The sequence below is a fragment of the Lonchura striata genome, chromosome 1 (assembly GCF_046129695.1).
Source record: "Lonchura striata isolate bLonStr1 chromosome 1, bLonStr1.mat, whole genome shotgun sequence".
Taxonomy (NCBI): domain Eukaryota; kingdom Metazoa; phylum Chordata; class Aves; order Passeriformes; family Estrildidae; genus Lonchura; species Lonchura striata.
The window spans coordinates 123,140,482-123,157,879 of NC_134603.1; the positions used below are offsets into that span (position 1 = coordinate 123,140,482).

At 39.5% G+C, this 17,398-nt stretch overlaps 1 protein-coding gene across 1 annotated transcript in view; it reads left to right on the forward strand.

The window, feature by feature from the left end:
• The first annotated feature begins 1,362 nt into the window (after positions 1-1,362).
• Positions 1,363-17,398, forward strand: part of HIBADH (3-hydroxyisobutyrate dehydrogenase) — an 84,095-nt gene continuing 68,059 nt past the window's right edge. The window contains exons 1-4 of the mRNA XM_021538192.2: positions 1,363-1,474; positions 9,167-9,327; positions 13,632-13,741; positions 16,164-16,285. Of these exons, the coding sequence (XP_021393867.1) occupies positions 1,411-1,474; positions 9,167-9,327; positions 13,632-13,741; positions 16,164-16,285 (457 nt within the window). The 5' untranslated portion in view covers positions 1,363-1,410. The remainder of the gene's footprint in view (positions 1,475-9,166; positions 9,328-13,631; positions 13,742-16,163; positions 16,286-17,398) is intronic.

Sequence of the window (17,398 nt, forward strand, 5' to 3'; positions counted from 1 at the left end):
TACATGCCCGCCTGAAGCTGTCCCAGAGTGGCCAGAGGGGTCTCTAGATGCTGGGCTGCGAGTGGGCGGCCCAGCTCTTACAAATTGTATTGATGTTGATAAACTCTGTGCTAGGCCTTTGGGAAGTGTTCTCTGGGCACGATTGTACTGGGTTTGCGTGGCAAAATTTTGGCAGTCGTGGGCTCTACAGGGCTGGCTTCTGTGAATAGATGGCCCTGCAGCCCATGGTGACCCTGGTGGGACAAGCTGTCCCCCTGCAGCCCATGGTGGCCCACAGTGGAGCAGAGATCCACCTGCAGTTCATGGAGTGGATGTCCCCAGATGAGTCTGTGACCCCATGGGAAATCTGTGCTGGAGTGAGTTTGCCAGCAGGGTCCATGACCCCACAGGGAGATCCACGCTGGAACAATCTGTTCCCGAGGGACTGCGCCTCTTGGATGGGATCCTACACTGGAGCACTCTGTGAAGATCTGCAGCCCAGGTGAAGGACTCGACTGGAGAAGACCAGGGAGGAATGTTCCCCATGGGAGGAACCCCCTGCTGCAGCAAGGGAAGAGTGTGAGGAGCTCTCGGCCGGAGGAGGCAGAAGCGGCAGAGACAACGTCGGATGAAGTGATGGCACACTTTTCCCAAACCACTGTGTCGCTGAGGGAGGAGGAGGTAAAAAAATTAGGAGCGAAGTTGAGCCCGGGAGGAAGGAAGGGGTGGGGACGAGGTGTTTTAAGACTTAGTTTTGCCCAAGACAGTAACTGGTGAGTGATCTCTCCCCATCCTTATCTCGGCCCAGGAGCTTCTCGCTGTATTTTCTCGCCACGGTCCAGCTGAGGAGGGGCAGCGATAGAGCGGCTTTGGGGCAGCTTGGCTCCCAGCCGGGTAAAGCCCATATATGCAACGACGAAGTCATAGAAATCACAGAATGGTTTGGGTTGGAAGGGGACCTTGAAGGTATCATCTAATTCCAGCCTTCAATAAATGCCAACTCTTATTTGCCACCTGACTCGACAAAACAGTGCAAGGTGGCTTTTTCCGTCGCTCCGTTCCTTTATCGCTTCAGCGAAGCCTCCTCCCCCGGCAGCAGAGCAAGAAGACGGAGCGGCAGCGGGCCGGCCCAGGCAAGCAGAGCTGGAAGGAAACGCCTCCCGGGAGCCGCGGGCAGTGGGATACGATGTCCCACCGCCCCAATGAGGTGCTCCAGCACCGGCCCGGCCCCCGCCCCGCCCCGCGCTCCGGCCCCATCCGTCACGGGGCGGTGGGCGGGGCCAGCCGCCCGCTGGGAGGACGCCGCGCCCTCCCATTGGCTGTGCCCCGCCGAGCGCCGTCCGTGGTTGGCTGCGGCGGCTGCCGCTCGCGCGCGCGGGCGGTGGCGGCGGGCGGCGGCGGGCCGGAGGTCACTCGGCACGGGGGCGCAGCATGGCCGCAGCGGTGGTGCGCAGGGGACCGGCGGGCTGGTGGCGCTGGCACCGGCGGGTGATGGGTAAGGACCTGCCCCTTCCCTCGGCTCCAGTGGCCCCGCTCTGCCGGCAGGGCGGGGAAAGGCCGGGCCTCTCCCGGTGCGCGCAGCTGCCGCGCTGCCCTTGGCGCCGCGGGCCCTCCGAGCCCGGTGCAGCTCCGGAGCCGCCTCCCTGTGCGGCATCCCCGGTGGCGGACCCCCCGGCGGTCACGGCTGGCGCGGCTGCCGCCTTATTCGGGGCTCCGCTGGGGCTTCGGAGCGGCTTGACTTAATAAATGTTTTCACTCATTTGCTTAAAATAGCGTGCCTGGAAATCATCAGAGCCCACAAAAGCCTCCTGTGGCAGCAGTGACATGTCTGCAGTACCTGTCACCTAGGTTTGGGCTGTTCGGCCCTCTCGGTCACTGCATTTGATTATTTTCTTTAAACCAAAGATAGATCCAGCGGCACTTCCTCCTGTGTCGGCTCTGCAGGCACTGGTGCTCACCTGTGGCTGGTTCATGGGCAGTGGAAGGAGCAAGCGCTACAGATGTCCTGTTGGTACAAGCAAAGGAAGATTGTCTCGGTCCAGTTCTACAAATACATTTTCCCTTTCCAGAGTCCTGAAAAATCACACAGCTGTTCCTAAGTAATTGAATTGCTGAAGTAAATTATTAAAAATAAACCTTCAGTAGTCTTTTCAGTGTCATTTTGATTGCAGTCTGTTGGTTGTGTATGTCACTTTGTGGTTAGGCTCCCAAAATATAGGTGAAGGGTTTTAACTAGCAAAGTAGAAGAAATATATTCTTTTAAATGGTATATGGTTCTAAAATCTTGAACACTTAAGGAAGTGTTTCAGGAATTACAAAATTACTTTTAAGTAGGTAACTTTAAAAACATTGAAACTCCCCTTTAAACCACACTTAAACTAATGAGTGAAAAATGTTTAACAATTTTGACATTATCTTGCAGTGCTCTTTTTGCTCCGCTGTCTCTTTTCCACTAATGCTTTTTTTTTGTAGTTGTAGTTCTCATGTTGTGATAAGTAATAGCTCAGGTGCAGCAGGCATGTTGGTCTCGTGTTAGTAAAGTTAAATGCAGGGGTTCTGTTTATGTGTTTAGTACCTTTTGTGATACCACAATTGAAAGCAATAACTTTCAAGTATTTTTGAACTTTCTGTGCATGGTAACTGTCAGGTATTTCTGTAAGAGATTTGGAATCCACTGTCATGGTCAATTTCCAAATGACCATGTTTAATGTAGGGCAGATGGTGGGGATCTTGTTTCTTGGTGGTGAGCATAGATGTGAAAAGCAAACCAATACTGGTCCTTAAAGTTGAAAAATATAGTTTGTCTTTACCTGAAGATTTGAGTAAGAAACTGTAACTAAGACTAAGGAGAAATTGTGACTCTCCCAAGAAACTTCCACAGAAGAGAATTTCACCCGCAGCATTTAAGCTCTGGCTTAGTCAGTAGTGACTGTGCTGAAAGTACTCTTGACTGAGAAATGTCTGTGGGATGAAGGTCTAAGCATTAAGCCTTCTTAACTGCTAAGCTCTATTGCTTAGTTATATGTCGCGGCTTCCCCATCTCTAATGCATTTACTAAGTTTGCCATTCTTTTCTTTAGTCTGACAGTTGGGTTTTGAGTAGTGATTTCATCATCTGTCCTGAGTGAAATGCCATCCTGGTGAAGGAATTCTGCCAGCTCTGAGAGCTGTCCAACACCACAGCTTGGTTAGCAAGCAGGCTGTCTTCCTCCTCTTACTGAATGCTCCTTGGTTACTCAGTCAGTTGCTCTTTGCAGCTGGTGCAGACCATGATGGTTTGTTTTTTCTGTATGTTTATACTAGAGACTGTTACATGTTCTAGGAGAAAAATAAGGAACAGAGAGCCAGTTTTGGAGGAGCTTCTTGGATGTGTATGTTTGTGTATTAGTCAGGTGGACAGAGACTAGGTAGTCTTGTGTTCTGCAGATGGCCGGCACTGACAAAGGTGCTTCATAGAGAGAGTTTATATGACCTTACTTAAAATTATATTTTGATGGATATGGAGAAATCCCTTCTGGGGACTGCTGGTGGGGAGTGAAGAGGAGGTTAATGAATTATGCTGGCTGAGGAAAAAAAGATTTTCTGGTGAGTGGAGATTCATCAGCTGAGGGAGCTGTTAATCAAATAAGACAGTACCGTGCTAGAGAACAAAAATGTCCTTACAAGTAGTTTTGTTGGAGTGGAGGGGACCCATTCACTTAATATTTCAATAGTACTTTTCCTGTCTTAACAGTGCTTTTGCTGATGCAGTAGCTCTGCTTGAATTGTTGAATGACTCTATGCTCTGGTGCAGAGATTAAGCAGGGATTATGACAGAAGACCTGCTGCTCAGAAATCCAGCATATTACTTAGTTAAGGGATCAAGATATTCTTTTTAGATTAAAATACTTACTGTATGGTTTTCTCTGTAATGTATTAGCAAACATTTAATAAGGTATAGATACAGATAAGAAAAATTATGTGTAAGAAGACTCTGATAGCCTCTCTGGTTTTGATCAGTAGACCGTTACAGAGGCAAGAAAAAGCAAGCGAGATGTTTTCAATGTAAAGCTGGCCAAATTTAGAGTATTGTAATCTTAAATTATTATTTTGGCAGAATGCACTTCTCTAAATCATTGCATAACCTTTAAATGTCAGTGACCATGAGGAAATTTAAATTCCATTGGCAAAACTTATAGGAACAGAAGGATTCTACCTATGGACAGCTGGTCTCTCTAACTTCTATATTTCTTCATCTAGTTCCCTCCCAGGATCTAGTTTCAGTAGGGTTTTATAAATTACATACAGAAGTCCACAAAACACAGAAACTCACGCTGGTCCTTTCTTTCAAAGTAGGAAGGAGAAAAGATATTATGTCTTCTGTTGTGCTTGTACCAGAACTTCAGATGCTAAATCAGTAGGAAAATCTTTCATTTAGTGGCTCATTTTGAATTGTCGTCATGTTTCCTGCTCCTTGTCAGGTGACTTAATGTGTATTTTCTTATAAAGCCCCAAGCAAAACCAGCAGCTTCAGTAGTTGAGCTTACTCTGAGCATCTTCTCATGATCCTGTTAGATCTCACATATTGGAAAAGAGGATCCAGAGAGATCAAGGTCATTAATATTCACTGATCCAGAGAGATCATGATATTAGTATGAACTGCAACCACTCTTGATTAGGAAGCTCTTATGGGATGGGGCTGTGTGGACTCTCGCCCTTGTGCCATTTGGTGAATATGGTTCAAAATAAATTTTATAAAGCCAAAAACTAAGTAATATAGTCCAAATCATATTTTGGGAGTTACTTGTTTCTCAGTCCTGTTCTTGGCCAGGTAGAGTGCAAGAACACTGGATTTTTTCCAGGTCTGCTGTCTGTGGTTCTACCCAGCTACTAGACCCTTTTTGTTTGATTACAAAGAGATGCCCTCAGTTCTGCATATTATAGTGTTTGTGCAGTCAAGTATTTGCAGTGAAATCAGGGCAGCACTGGAGCTGGACATCAGAATAGCTGTAGCTGGTTTTGCTCACAATTAGCTTGATATACAGATTAATCTGTATTGCTAGTTCTGTTCCCAGGGAAGGTGAATTAGTTGCACATGGTATTAGTGATTATTTAAAAAGTAGATTCTGTTGCTCCTCTTCTGATGTTCTGCCCTCTCTTAGAAGTTAAGTGTGGACTGGGCATTTTTCCAGCCATGTGACTGTAGCAGGTTACTGTTGATTTTATGGTCGAAGTAAAATGTGTTCAGTACCACAGGGACAGTTTCAGCAAATGCTTGTACAATTGATGGGATTGGTTAGTGTACATGATATGGGTTTGCAGAATATCAGTCCTTAGACGTTTGAATTACACAGTTATTTCAAAACTGAGCTTGTGCTACTTATCAGATGCTAAAAAGGGCCAACATACGTGAGCTGGACATCACATTCTGTGAAATCACCTGGGGAGGTTCATCTAATGGGAAAACATGAATGTTCTTTCTTTTGAAATGTCCTCTTTTTGGCAAATCCTCACTGTCTTAAGTAGTCATTTAAAATATGCCATGCATCTACATGTAGTTGGTTCAAATTTAATTGAAATAATCTCTATTAGATTTCTGAACTAATTTAATAAGTCTTCTAAACCAGTTTTCATCTGTTTGTGTACCTGGAGATCTGAAGGTTTTTCAAAACTGTTAATCAAATTATTTAATTTTGAAATGTCTTATATAATACTGTGAAAAGTTAAACCAAAATAAAGTCAGAAACTGACTCAGGATTTGAACTACTTCTCTAAAAGTTCAAATTCCCATGATTTGAATGTGTTTTAGCACATAACAGGAAGTGGTCTCTGATTCATGGACTGAGAAAAAAAAAAATTCAACAGAGACAGACAAGAGGAGAAATAATAGGAGAAAAGAGGCAAAATAATGACACAAACCTTATAATACCAGTCAGCAAGTTGTCTTGTATCACAGCCTAACTTTTGCCATGCCTTTCTGGGGATACTGCAAAATGGCGATTTTTAAGGAAGGCCTTATAATAGAAGAATGTGTTCATTTAATGGATATTTACCTTGTGAAGAGCTGTCTTAGAGGCACAATATAAGTGCATGTTGGCAATAGACACATCACTGCAGTCTAATTACAAACTGAACTCTTAATATTAAGATGTGATGACAGTCTTGAAAAGTCATCAAAGAAAAGCAGTTTTATGTAACATTGTAGAGAAAAAGCAGGCAGGTTGCAAAGAAAGAGTAAAAGTAGCATGGGCAAAATGTCCTTCTCAATTCCTAGCATGAAGATCAAGGCAAAATTATGTCTGTTGAGGCCAGTGACCAGGCTCTGAAGCAGCTGAGACCTCAGATGTAATGGATGAATCAGTGAGATTTAAGCAGATCATGGATGGGTCTTTTAGGCTGTTGTGAGTGACAGGCATCACTGCTCGTGTCAGCACTGATAGCAAAAAAAGGTATCAAGAAAGTTTTCTGAAGATGTTCAGTTTGAGGTGATAGATGTCCATGAGATAGTGTGAGAAAACAAGAGATCAGGATAAAAGTGAGGAGTCCACAGGAATGAGACTAGATATGATAGTCAGAATTATTTTTATGATAAGGTTACTTGGAATTCACAGAAACAAAGAAAATGGAGGTTTGGAAGCAAGGCTTCCAAAAGCATTAAATCTTTAAAGCCAGCTTAGGTTGCTCATGGTGTTCTAAAGTTGCTAGAAGGATGGAGGTTCCACAGCTTCTCTGCATTGCCTGTAACAGTGCAAAACCCTTTTTCCACATCAGGGATGCTCTTCTTATTTCCAGCCAGAATTTTCCTTATTGCAGCTTTTGGCCATTGCCACATTGGAGTGCCCAGCTGTGAAGAGTTCAGCTGCATTTCCTCTGTAACTCTTATATTCTTCACATTCCACAGATAGTAGAAGACCACAACCTTTTCTTCTTCCAAGCTCACTAAAGACAGTTCTCTTAGCCTCTGCTCATAGGCCATGTTCTCCTGATCCTTGGTCATATTTATTACTTGATGTTTGCTGGGCTGTCTGCAGTTTGATCAGATCTCTTGTGCTTTTGCTGTACAGGAGAATGACTGGGTTTTTTTACCTCCTTTGTCTGCTCTTGCTGATGCAGTGCGGAATGTCATTAATCTTTTGCTTCAAGGATGCACTACTGACTCATGCTCAACTTCCAGTTGATGGGAATCCACAGGTTCTGCAGAGCTGCCAGCTGTCTAGCCAGTCAGCAGCCTGTAATGACATCCCCTGACCCAAGTACAGGACATAAATTTGTTTTTGTTGAACTGTTTGAGGCCTATTTCTGCAGTCCTTCTGAATAGTAGCCTTGCCTTGCCATTTTTCAGACAGTTCCCCCAGTTTGGTATCAAGTACGATGTTGCTGAGGTTGCTTATCTTTAACCATCAGTCTTTGCTTAAACTTTTAAACAGCTTCAGTATTGACTCATTAGGATCATGTGTAACTAGTCTTTGAACTACTGATCACTGTTATTTGAGCCAAACACTCCAGACAGTATTTCTTCCTTCAGGCAGTTTTGCAGTCCCATCCAGTCCATATTTCCTCATTTGGCTACTGGGATACAAGAGGAGGCTGTTCTGAAAGCTTTACTGAAGTAAAGGTAAATAAGATCTACTGGTATTAAGGGCTAGAGAAAGAAAGATGCTTAAAACCAGGGCTTGAAGCTCCTCAGGAAGTGGGAAGCTTTAGGCTAACTAAAGGAGCAATTTTAGATTAGTGCAAATGAGGGACTGGGGAAGACTGACTCATAGAAACAATGAGAAGACTCTAAGATGATTGTTATGGCTGATGAGGCTGGTTTAGACTCTTTGTTCATTTGTTCCCTGGTTTTGACATGTAGCACTTCTTAAAAAAAGCAATGGGCACTTTTCCTGACTTATCTCAGTTTTCACTAAGCATTTTCCCAGTGCAGATTTATTTTAAATTGTGCTACTTCTCTAGCTATGTAATTGCTGCAGGCATCTGTGGAAACTGTCTCAGACCAAAGTTCTCTCAACAAACCTGATTTATTAAATGTGGCACTTCCAAAACAGTGCTGAGATGAAAGAGCATGACTGTTGCTGGCTAAGAAGGAGCTTAAAGTCAGAAAGATTTTAAAATGATTAATCAAGTGTTATTGGCCTAGAGAGGATTCTTTGCTAAGCATTGAGACCTCTTAGAGTCTCAATCCAGCTTAGGCACATTTTCTGTATGTGCACTTCAGAGCTACAGTATTTCTGTAGTTAGTTTTCTTTGTTTCTGTCTGCTTAGTTGACACATACTTCAGTGTTTATCCTGCATAACTTTTTCCTTTGTCGTAAAGGAGAAAGTATTTTATGTCATTGGCAAAGAAATCTAGTCACTGTCAAATTGTGTTGCCTTTGGATCTGGAGTGTTTAGAGTGACAAGATAGTGATTGCAGTAGATGAATGCCTGCAATGCTGCATCTATCCAGAATTTGATGCTCACTAACTTCTGGGAAAAGGTAATTGACTGAAACTGTAGTGTTTTCCACAGGTTGTAGGTTAGGCTTTATAGTTCTGTCTTGGTAGTATGGTAAATAGGATATAGAGGTTATTCCTGTAAAGAATTCATGCTTTTTTTTTATACTATATTTTATTCTTATTTTCAGTATTTAAAGTGTGGTTGCATGGCTTAAAGGATTTGCCATGATTTACTATGGAGATTTTCACCTTTAGGTTAGTGGCTTGTATCTGATGGCAGGATCAGAAGAATCTGTGAGGGGCTGCATGAAGTAAAGTGGCAGCCTCTGTCCATTTCTAGAGAATATGTGCTGCATCCCAGGGCTGCAAGCAAAATTGCAAATAAAGAGTCTGTCAAATATATATGAAATTGGACTTTTCATATCTAATTTAGAATTTATACACATAATAAAAAACAGACATCCCTGAATATTTTAAGTCTACATTTGAGCTCTTCTCAGATCTTAGCTTTAAGTACTTAGCTTTAAACACCCACATTTTCCGAATTACAATAACTTTCTTTGATATGTAGAAAAATCATTTTGGGATGGTACTTTGGCCCAATGTGTGATATAATTTAAAGTTTAAAATATGTAAAATAGGATTCACATTTGCACTGTTTTAAAGCATAAAGCTGATTAAAATAATTGAAAACAGATTATGTGGTAGTATGTCATTGATGTACATTAGTCTAAAATACAAATATATTGATGTTTATTGTTTTGAAATCAGTGTGTTCTAGGACTATGGCTTCCAAAACCCCAGTTGGATTCATTGGGCTGGGTAACATGGGAAATCCAATGGCAAAAAACCTGGTAAAGCATGGATATCCAGTTATTGTGTATGATGTCTTCCCAGAAGCTTGCAAAGAATTTCAAGACTTGGGTGCTCAGGTATAGTAATAAACTTCCTTATTTCAGCAATAATTGTGTGTGTTGAATAGTTCCTGCATGATATGCAACTAAACAATGTGGAGTTTTTTCTTGGTTACAATCACAGTGAAAGCTAAAACAATACAATGAATACAATCTGAATCTGTGAGATTTCAGTTAGAGCAAAGGTATGATTCTATGCCAAATTATTCCTGCTGTTAGCCAGAATTGCTACCTTGTCAGCCTTGTCTAGCTGTCTTTTCCCCCCCTACTTTTTATGAGAGTAGGTTGATGGCCTGTTCTATCACCTCCTGCTTTCTCCTTCTTCCTTCTCCCCCAGGTCTAGATAGCCAGTGGGCTGCTTTTCATCTGGTTCCTGCTTTGACCTTTTCAGGTTAAATGACCCTAGTTAAAAATTCCTGCTGGCATAGCTGTAAGGGTTATAGTGACATATGAGCTTTCCTGCTGCTTCAAGGTGTAATCCTCAGGGGCAGGGGAAAAAATCTAATTATTTAAGTGCTTATTCTCTTGGAGGCAAGGAAGGATATGCTGAGAGAAGAGGAAGGAATGAAAATGGAAAAGGAGGGAAGGAAATTGATTATATTAGGGAGCTTTACCTTCCTGCAATATACCCTGCAAAATCTTGGCCCTTTTCCAGACAGTCCTATTACTTTTCTTAATCTGTTAATACCTTCAGAACCCATTCTCTCAGGTGGTTGTGTCATTTCTCTGTGTCTGTAACACATTTGAATGATTTTGACATACTTCAAATCTGTCACAATTTAAACAGTTGTGGGCAGATGGATACCTGCTTAAAACACCAAAAAGGAGTGCAGTGCAAAAATAAACCTGTCATGTAACAACGTAGAGGATAGAAGGGAACTTTGCAGCAGTGGCGAGGAAGTTGTAAGTCTAGATAGAGAAACTGTGTGTCTTGAAAGTCTAAACTGTTGAAGCTAATTGCAGCTGTTTTAAATAATGAGACATCCAGATTCCTAAAAGATAAAATGATACCACACATCTGTTAGTAATTAATTGCAGCCCCCCTTGAATAATTACAGAATCTTGGCCTTAAGTGGCAAAGTAAGCTTTCCACCTCTTTTCCTAGCTCCTGTTCCTATTTTGTTAAAGCAGCCAAGACCCTCAGGCATGAACTAAACCTGTCTTGAGTAAGACTGGGCAAATGGAAGAGGCTGTTTTGAACTGTTTGCTGTATTTTTAATTCGTGTTCTGCAGAGGGATCTCTTTCCTGTGGCTGCCCATGTTGTTGTTTTTTTCCTTTGTAACAGAGTCCTTGGTATTCACTGCAAGACATAACATGTGATAATAAAGGTGAACTGTAATGCCTTTAAAAATAAAGTCCAAGGTATGTTTTAAGATCATAAATCACTGAGAGAATACATGGGTAGGCTTAAATACAAATAAAACACACTTAAAGAAAATATGTGAACATAACTTCCTCTTCTTGATCTATAGGTGTAAATCCTACTCCAGAACTTTTTTCAGGAGTTGAAAACTTGTGGGTCCATGGGGTCTTGTAGAAACTGCTGTAGAAGGAACATTGGACTCTAAGGGCTGCTTTCTCTTTGGTCTGCCTGGAAGGGTAATACCATCAGGAGTGTTACAGGGGTGAAATGACCCCAAGAGACAGTAAACTTAGTCAAAAGTCCATTGTTTAAGGCCAGTGCTGCTACCAAGGTATATGGCAGATGTGTGATGCTTGACCATAAGTCTGCACAATCTGCAACTCTGCTTTCTTTAGCCACTGAAGTAAACAACTGGGACGTGGTACATGTCAGAAAGTGGCCACCCTCCTGCTAAAGGTGAATAGTAAGAGGAGAACTGGCTGAGCACAAACATATGGAACTGCTTGGGGTGAAACATGGAGAAAGTTGGAAGGCTCACACAGTGGAGTAACTCTGTGTCACACTTCAGTTTACAGGTCTTTGTTTCAAAATTGTATCACAGATTTAGAATATTGATAATGTTACTGGAGTCACCTGATGCATAAAGCATCATAAAAATAAAGCTTTCTTTAGTGTACAGTAAGAATGGCATTTCAGGCAAACAGTAATTAATTGATCTTCTGTAAATATAAGTAAAACAAAATTAGGAAACAATTTAGAGCAAATACAAGCAGATGCACATATTAAAGGGCAGTACCAACAACTAGCAGTGTGCAGAAAAGTCTCTCCTATCCAGTAGCATACTGCAAAAGTTTGCTTGAACTAAGCAATATCAGAACATGTACAGGCCTTGGTTGGGCTGCTACTCTGAGCTAGTATAAGCTATGTGGGTAATAAACAACTAGTATTTGGTTTGTTTTTTATGCACGTATTCTTAATGATTTTGAATGGTTAATGTTTTATAATAGCTTCCAAATTATTCAGCTTTGTTTCTGAGAAAGAAAGTCCCACATAAAATAAAGGTTTTATATGCTGCTTATTGAACCAGGGAGGTAGATTTTTTTCAGGCAGTATTATTTATATTTGTTAACAGTACCAAAAGGCCAAGAGTGTCTATTCTCACTTTTAATTTCCACTTTGTTTTGCTACTTACTTGAAGGTAGCAGAAAGCCTTTCCTTTGTATCGTTGTAGAAGTACTGTCCCAGTCTGTGTACATTTTCTATCTAATTTTCTTCATGTAAAAGGCATCTTAGTACATGGATGGAATAAATGAATTTCTGTTTAAATGACTGCTGTACTATGTCTTCTTTGTACCTGTTTTGCTTAAGAATTATTTAAAAGTGTAACCACAACTCAGCTATCTTCTACCTATGTAGCCAAGTAGAAATTTGAGGCTGATGTAGTATTTCAGTTGGGTGCCCAATATAGTGTGTTTTTCAACTTCTGGTTGAAAAATTGAATGGGCCACCGAGTCTTCAGCTGATACCCTCCAAACATGTAAGAATACTGGAGATCATAGTTTCAAATAAGAAGACGTATATATATTCCGGTTCCAATTTCACACTTCCTCTCTCCACCTCTAATAATACACATTGAGACTGAGCCAAACCAGAGATACTCAGAACTAAAGACAAAGGTGCCATACTTCTTTTTAAAGAGATAGGTTCTCTCATCTCCAGGGAGGCAAGTCATAAAATTGGCTAATCAGATGTAGAAGGTTTACTGCTTATAATTGCCTCATTTATTCTGGCTAACCTTTGTTCTTGAAACTAGAGCATGTTTCCTTTTGTAACTGTGTGGTATGCCAGATGTTTTTTGTGGTATTAAGTTTTTATTTCAAGACAAAATCTGCATGTTTCTCAGTCCCATCCATGTCATTTCTTTGTGGTTTTTCCCCAAGAGTCCTGTTCAGTGACTAGATACAGTCTTCCCTTCTTTTGTTCAGAAGTCAAATAAAAACCAAGTAGTTTTTATGCTGTATCCCAGAAGTCCTTAAAGGTTAAGTTCCTTCAGCATTAATTACAAATGAATTAAATTAGTTTTGATCCTTGTGGGCTAAAGATAGAAGAATAAGCTGTATGTTTGTTGCTATTTTCCCTGGGCTATGAATGTGCTAACAATGCAATTTTAAAGGAATTAATTAATTCAGACCATTACTGGACAGAAATCTTACTGGTAAGTGCCTTCCAAGTGAAAATCACAACTTAGCTGTCAATATTTCATTTGTTGTGTATGTATCTTAAATACTATACTGCCTGCCTCTGAAAGTGACTTCAGAACGGTAATATACCTTTCAAGTTAGGTGTGATTATTTAACAACTAATACTTAATAATATATTTTGAAAATTGTTCAAATCTTTTTTGTGAAGGATGCTTAAGCTGATAATTTTCTGTTTTAAAAATGCCAATTGTAATATTTTGAGAAACATCAGTTAGTGTATCTGATTTCTTTTAAGATGAGGCTCAGAGGTGAATCAAGTAATTTTTTTTCTTTTTTCCTCGGTCTTCATCTCTTTTAATGCCATGTATAAGACAAGGAAAAAAGTGAGATATTTGTAATCCTTTCATCTTGTCCCTCCTTAGAAACATTGTAGAGCAATATTTTCTATAGATGCAGGATTTGTAGTAAATTGAAGATTTATGATGGGTTGATGGGATGAAAACATATTCCCTTTAGCAGATGTTGTGAAGGAACTTCCAAGATAGGAGAGACTTTTCTTTTTTTTTTTTTTATTTTTCTGTTACTGGATCCAAATAGCTAATATTTTCATTAGGAGAGCAGTTTTTCTTGTGTTTTAATTTTTTACCTAGCTCAGTTGTGACCAGTGAATACTAAAACCAAACTCATCAAATATATCTGATATCTCTTTTTCAGGAAGTGTGTAAGCTTATATTGTCTGGTTTTTTCTCTTTAAAAGGTAACAGAATCCCCAGCAGATGTAGCAGAAAGAGCAGACAGAATTATTACCATGCTGCCTTCTAGTCCCCATGCAAAAGAAGTTTACACAGGAGGAAATGGAATTCTAAAGTAAGACTTTTTTGTAGTTTGGAGAATTTCCACTTGTACTCAAGGCTTGTCTGATGGTTGCTGTTGTAACTCTTCCTGTGCCTTCAGGGCACTTAATTTAATGTTCTCTGTTCTGTCACTGTTGATATTTCTAATTATATGAGTTCTCTCATACAGTGCTGCTTTTGAATTCCTTTTGGCTAAAGTCTTTATTTTATTTTCAGTAGAATAATAATTTTTTGTGCATTTCAGGCAACTTAATTATTATCTGCTTTTACAGTTGCATGGGGTTTTTTTCCATAATGTAGTGTACTGCTCTCAAGTACAACTAGAATATTTGCTGGCAATAATTATTTGCTCAAATACTATTTTCTTTAACTTGAAATCCTATAAATTAAGTATTCTGAAGAACACCATTGTGTCTTATGTTGTTAAAGTGTATTAACATAGAATAGCTGACAAGACTTTCTTGATTTCTACTCTTAACCTGTTTATTATTAAAAAAAACCCTTAAGATTTTGTTTCATGTGAAACAGTGGTTCTTTAACTTTTGTGGAGGGATCTCCACTGAGCCTTAAATCCATAGTCTGCAGAATTCTAATGTTCAGAATTTTTGAACTTGCCAAATCAAAAAATAAATATAATTTAAAAGTCTGTTCTGACTACCTGTGCACTGCTCCTGGCTGGCAGAGGCTACTGGATACCTCTGAGAATCATGTAGGCTCTTACAGCTATCCATGTTAATAAGGTTAAGGAAAAAAACATACAGAAGACAAAAGTACAGTAGATTATTAAAAAATGATGATGCCTTTTTAGGTATTAATTTTACAATATTAAGATGCAGTGATAAGAAAATGGAAGTAGAAGAGATGGATTTCTGTTGTTTTTACTATATAAGAATAATAGTTGATTCTTTCCTTTATTGTCTGTAGTTTAATTCCTCATAAAGTAGGAGTGAGGAGATCTAAGATCTGTAGCTTAGACCCTTCAGGGAAGATGGGCAATTGGATCAGCCCCACAAAGCTCAGGAAACAGCTGTGGGAGAGCTGTACCCATGATGGCAATGGTTTGAAGAACGATTGGCAGCATGTACTGATACAGTACAGCCAGTTGATCTCTTGAATACATAGATGTAGAAAATCCAGCAGGAAACAGAGGGTGTGAAAAGCAGTCCTATGCTGCTGCAGTTTCTCAGCCTCTGTATTAAGAGAAGAAAGTGTAAATTGACAGTAGTGAGTAATTGTGGCTCTGAGTGACTTGGTTTGATTTTCATAATTTTCTGAAGCTTTTAAAGCTTCACAGAAGAAAATAACGTGAAGTGTTTAAAGTTTGATTTAGTCATCCCCCTGTGTTATCAAGGAGCTTGTGCCACTGTGCCTTCTTCTGAACACAAGGGGAGGTGATGTAGTACCTTATATGCTGCACTGGTTTTTGTTTGCATGTGTTCAAACTAACTGCAGCAGCACAAAGGATGAGTTTTATGTATGTGGCACTGTTTGAGTCTGGAGTTCCAGTAGGGTCACAATGTATGTATATGTTGAGAGACTATTTCCAGCAATCTGGGTAATTCAATTAAGTGAAATCCACTGTACTGCCAACAGCATGCAAGATGCAGTGGATCTCTTTATCTGTCATAAGTAGCTGTAAATGGGACATGTTTTTATTACTGAAAAATTCAATTTCATGGTGATTGCTGGTTGGCTGGACTTGAAATCATGGTGTAGCTCAATGGAAAGAGGGATAAAAATCAACTTTTTTGTTGTGGAGGGTATTAAAAAAGTTCAAATTTTTTAGATTTCAAAAATTTTATCGTATTTTTTAATCAAATAATGAGCTTTCTGTGATCTACAGTTTGAAATACAGATCTGCCTAAATGTGCTGGCTATCAGTGGGAAAACATTTTTCTCCATGCTTCACTTCAAATCTTCAGTGGGCTTTTGTGGTTTACTTATGATCTTCATGTAGAACAAATTGTAGAATGATTAAAAGAATGCAATCAGACCATTCTAATAAGAATTTAAGACACTGCATATATAAAAAGAACATTTTATGATTCTATATTAAACTTCAGGCTGTATCAACAGTTGCTTAGAATGCATCTTAGGTGATCTGTATATTATATACTGCTCAACTTGTGTAATTGAAAATTTTCCTAGTGCAACCTTTTTGAGTAATTTTTTTAACAGTGTTTAAAAAGAGCATCCTTTTTTGTGTTCAGCTGTGTTTTGTTTTTTTATTGGGCTTTGTGTGGTTCAAAACTGCAGTATGCATACTGAGCAGATCTTGCTCAAGAAAGTTTAAAACTTGATGTTTACTATTGTACCAAAAAATGTCTGCACATTTGTCATGCTGATGGAAGCCAGTGCCATGGTAATAGTTGCAAATATCTTCTGAAAATAATAATGATAATTATAATTATAATAATAATAAGTCTTTATTTTAGGAAAGTGAAGAAAGGCTCATTGCTAATAGATTCCAGCACTATAGATCCAGCAGTTTCAAAAGAATTAGCCAAAGCTGCTGAAAAAACAGGAGCAGTTTTCATGGATGCCCCAGTTTCTGGAGGTAAGTCTTCATTAGCAATTTACCTCATATTGGACAAGTGTCTTTTTGTTTGCAGTTTTAGTCACCAATTTGTACCGTTGTTGCTATAATTTGCTTTTCTTTACTATATGTACAGTATTCTGTTTTGTTGTTGTTTAATTGCATTGCAGATATGTATAACAGGAGTATTTTTAGGATTTAGGAATATGCTTTTGTGCTACACTTGAAGAAACAGCTTTCTTGGGATATGATACAGTGGTCCTTTTAATTTAACTCCTTTCATAAAGTTGCATTTTTATGCAGTTATTCACATTCCCTTAGCCTCCATCTGTTTCTTCTTGTTAGGGAAAAACTGGTTGTCATTAAGTGCTTCTGTTGATTTATCATTAATTAAAAAGAAGATAATGAAGCGAGGTATATAAGATGTCTTTATCAAAAGAAAACAGAGATTTGTCTGGTTTTATAACAACTGAAGAATATGGATTATAATTGTCTATTCTTAAAAGTTGCTAACTATTGATCTCTGAGTATTTAGTCTCTTGTCAGAAATAATATAGGGCAGGGAATATTTCTCAGTTTGTGGACAGAAACATAAAATTAATATTTTGAAAACAAAACCATAACTGGTCCTTTCTTTTGTTGAATTCTTCTCCAAGACACCTGGAATTAGAAGGTGAGGAAACCTCATTTTATGTGAGAAAGTCTTAAGGTTTTTATATTCCAGTCTAAAAATTAATGTAACTGGCATTTTGAGAATTCTTTAATTTCCTGATGAATGTCAGAGATGAGCAAAAACTAACAATCTCTTTAATTTTCAATTGGGAACTAAGGCAGAATTTGACTACATACTAGAAGCCAAAATTTTCATCCAGATTCTATTGGCAAGTAGGCAGATCCAGGTAGGTGATATTGAAGAATATAGTGGAGAAGACAAGATTCTTGCTTCCCAGCCAAAATGTTAGTTCTCTTTTATAAAGCTAGATAGCTAATAAGCCTGGGAAGAAAAACCACAGAAAATTTGTATTGTGGGCAGATTATCTATCTCTCTGATCCTTCTTTTTAAACACAGCATGGATTTCTGCTTATCAGTTGGGCAATTCTGACCTACTTCTATGTTGTTTTCTTCCAATCCCT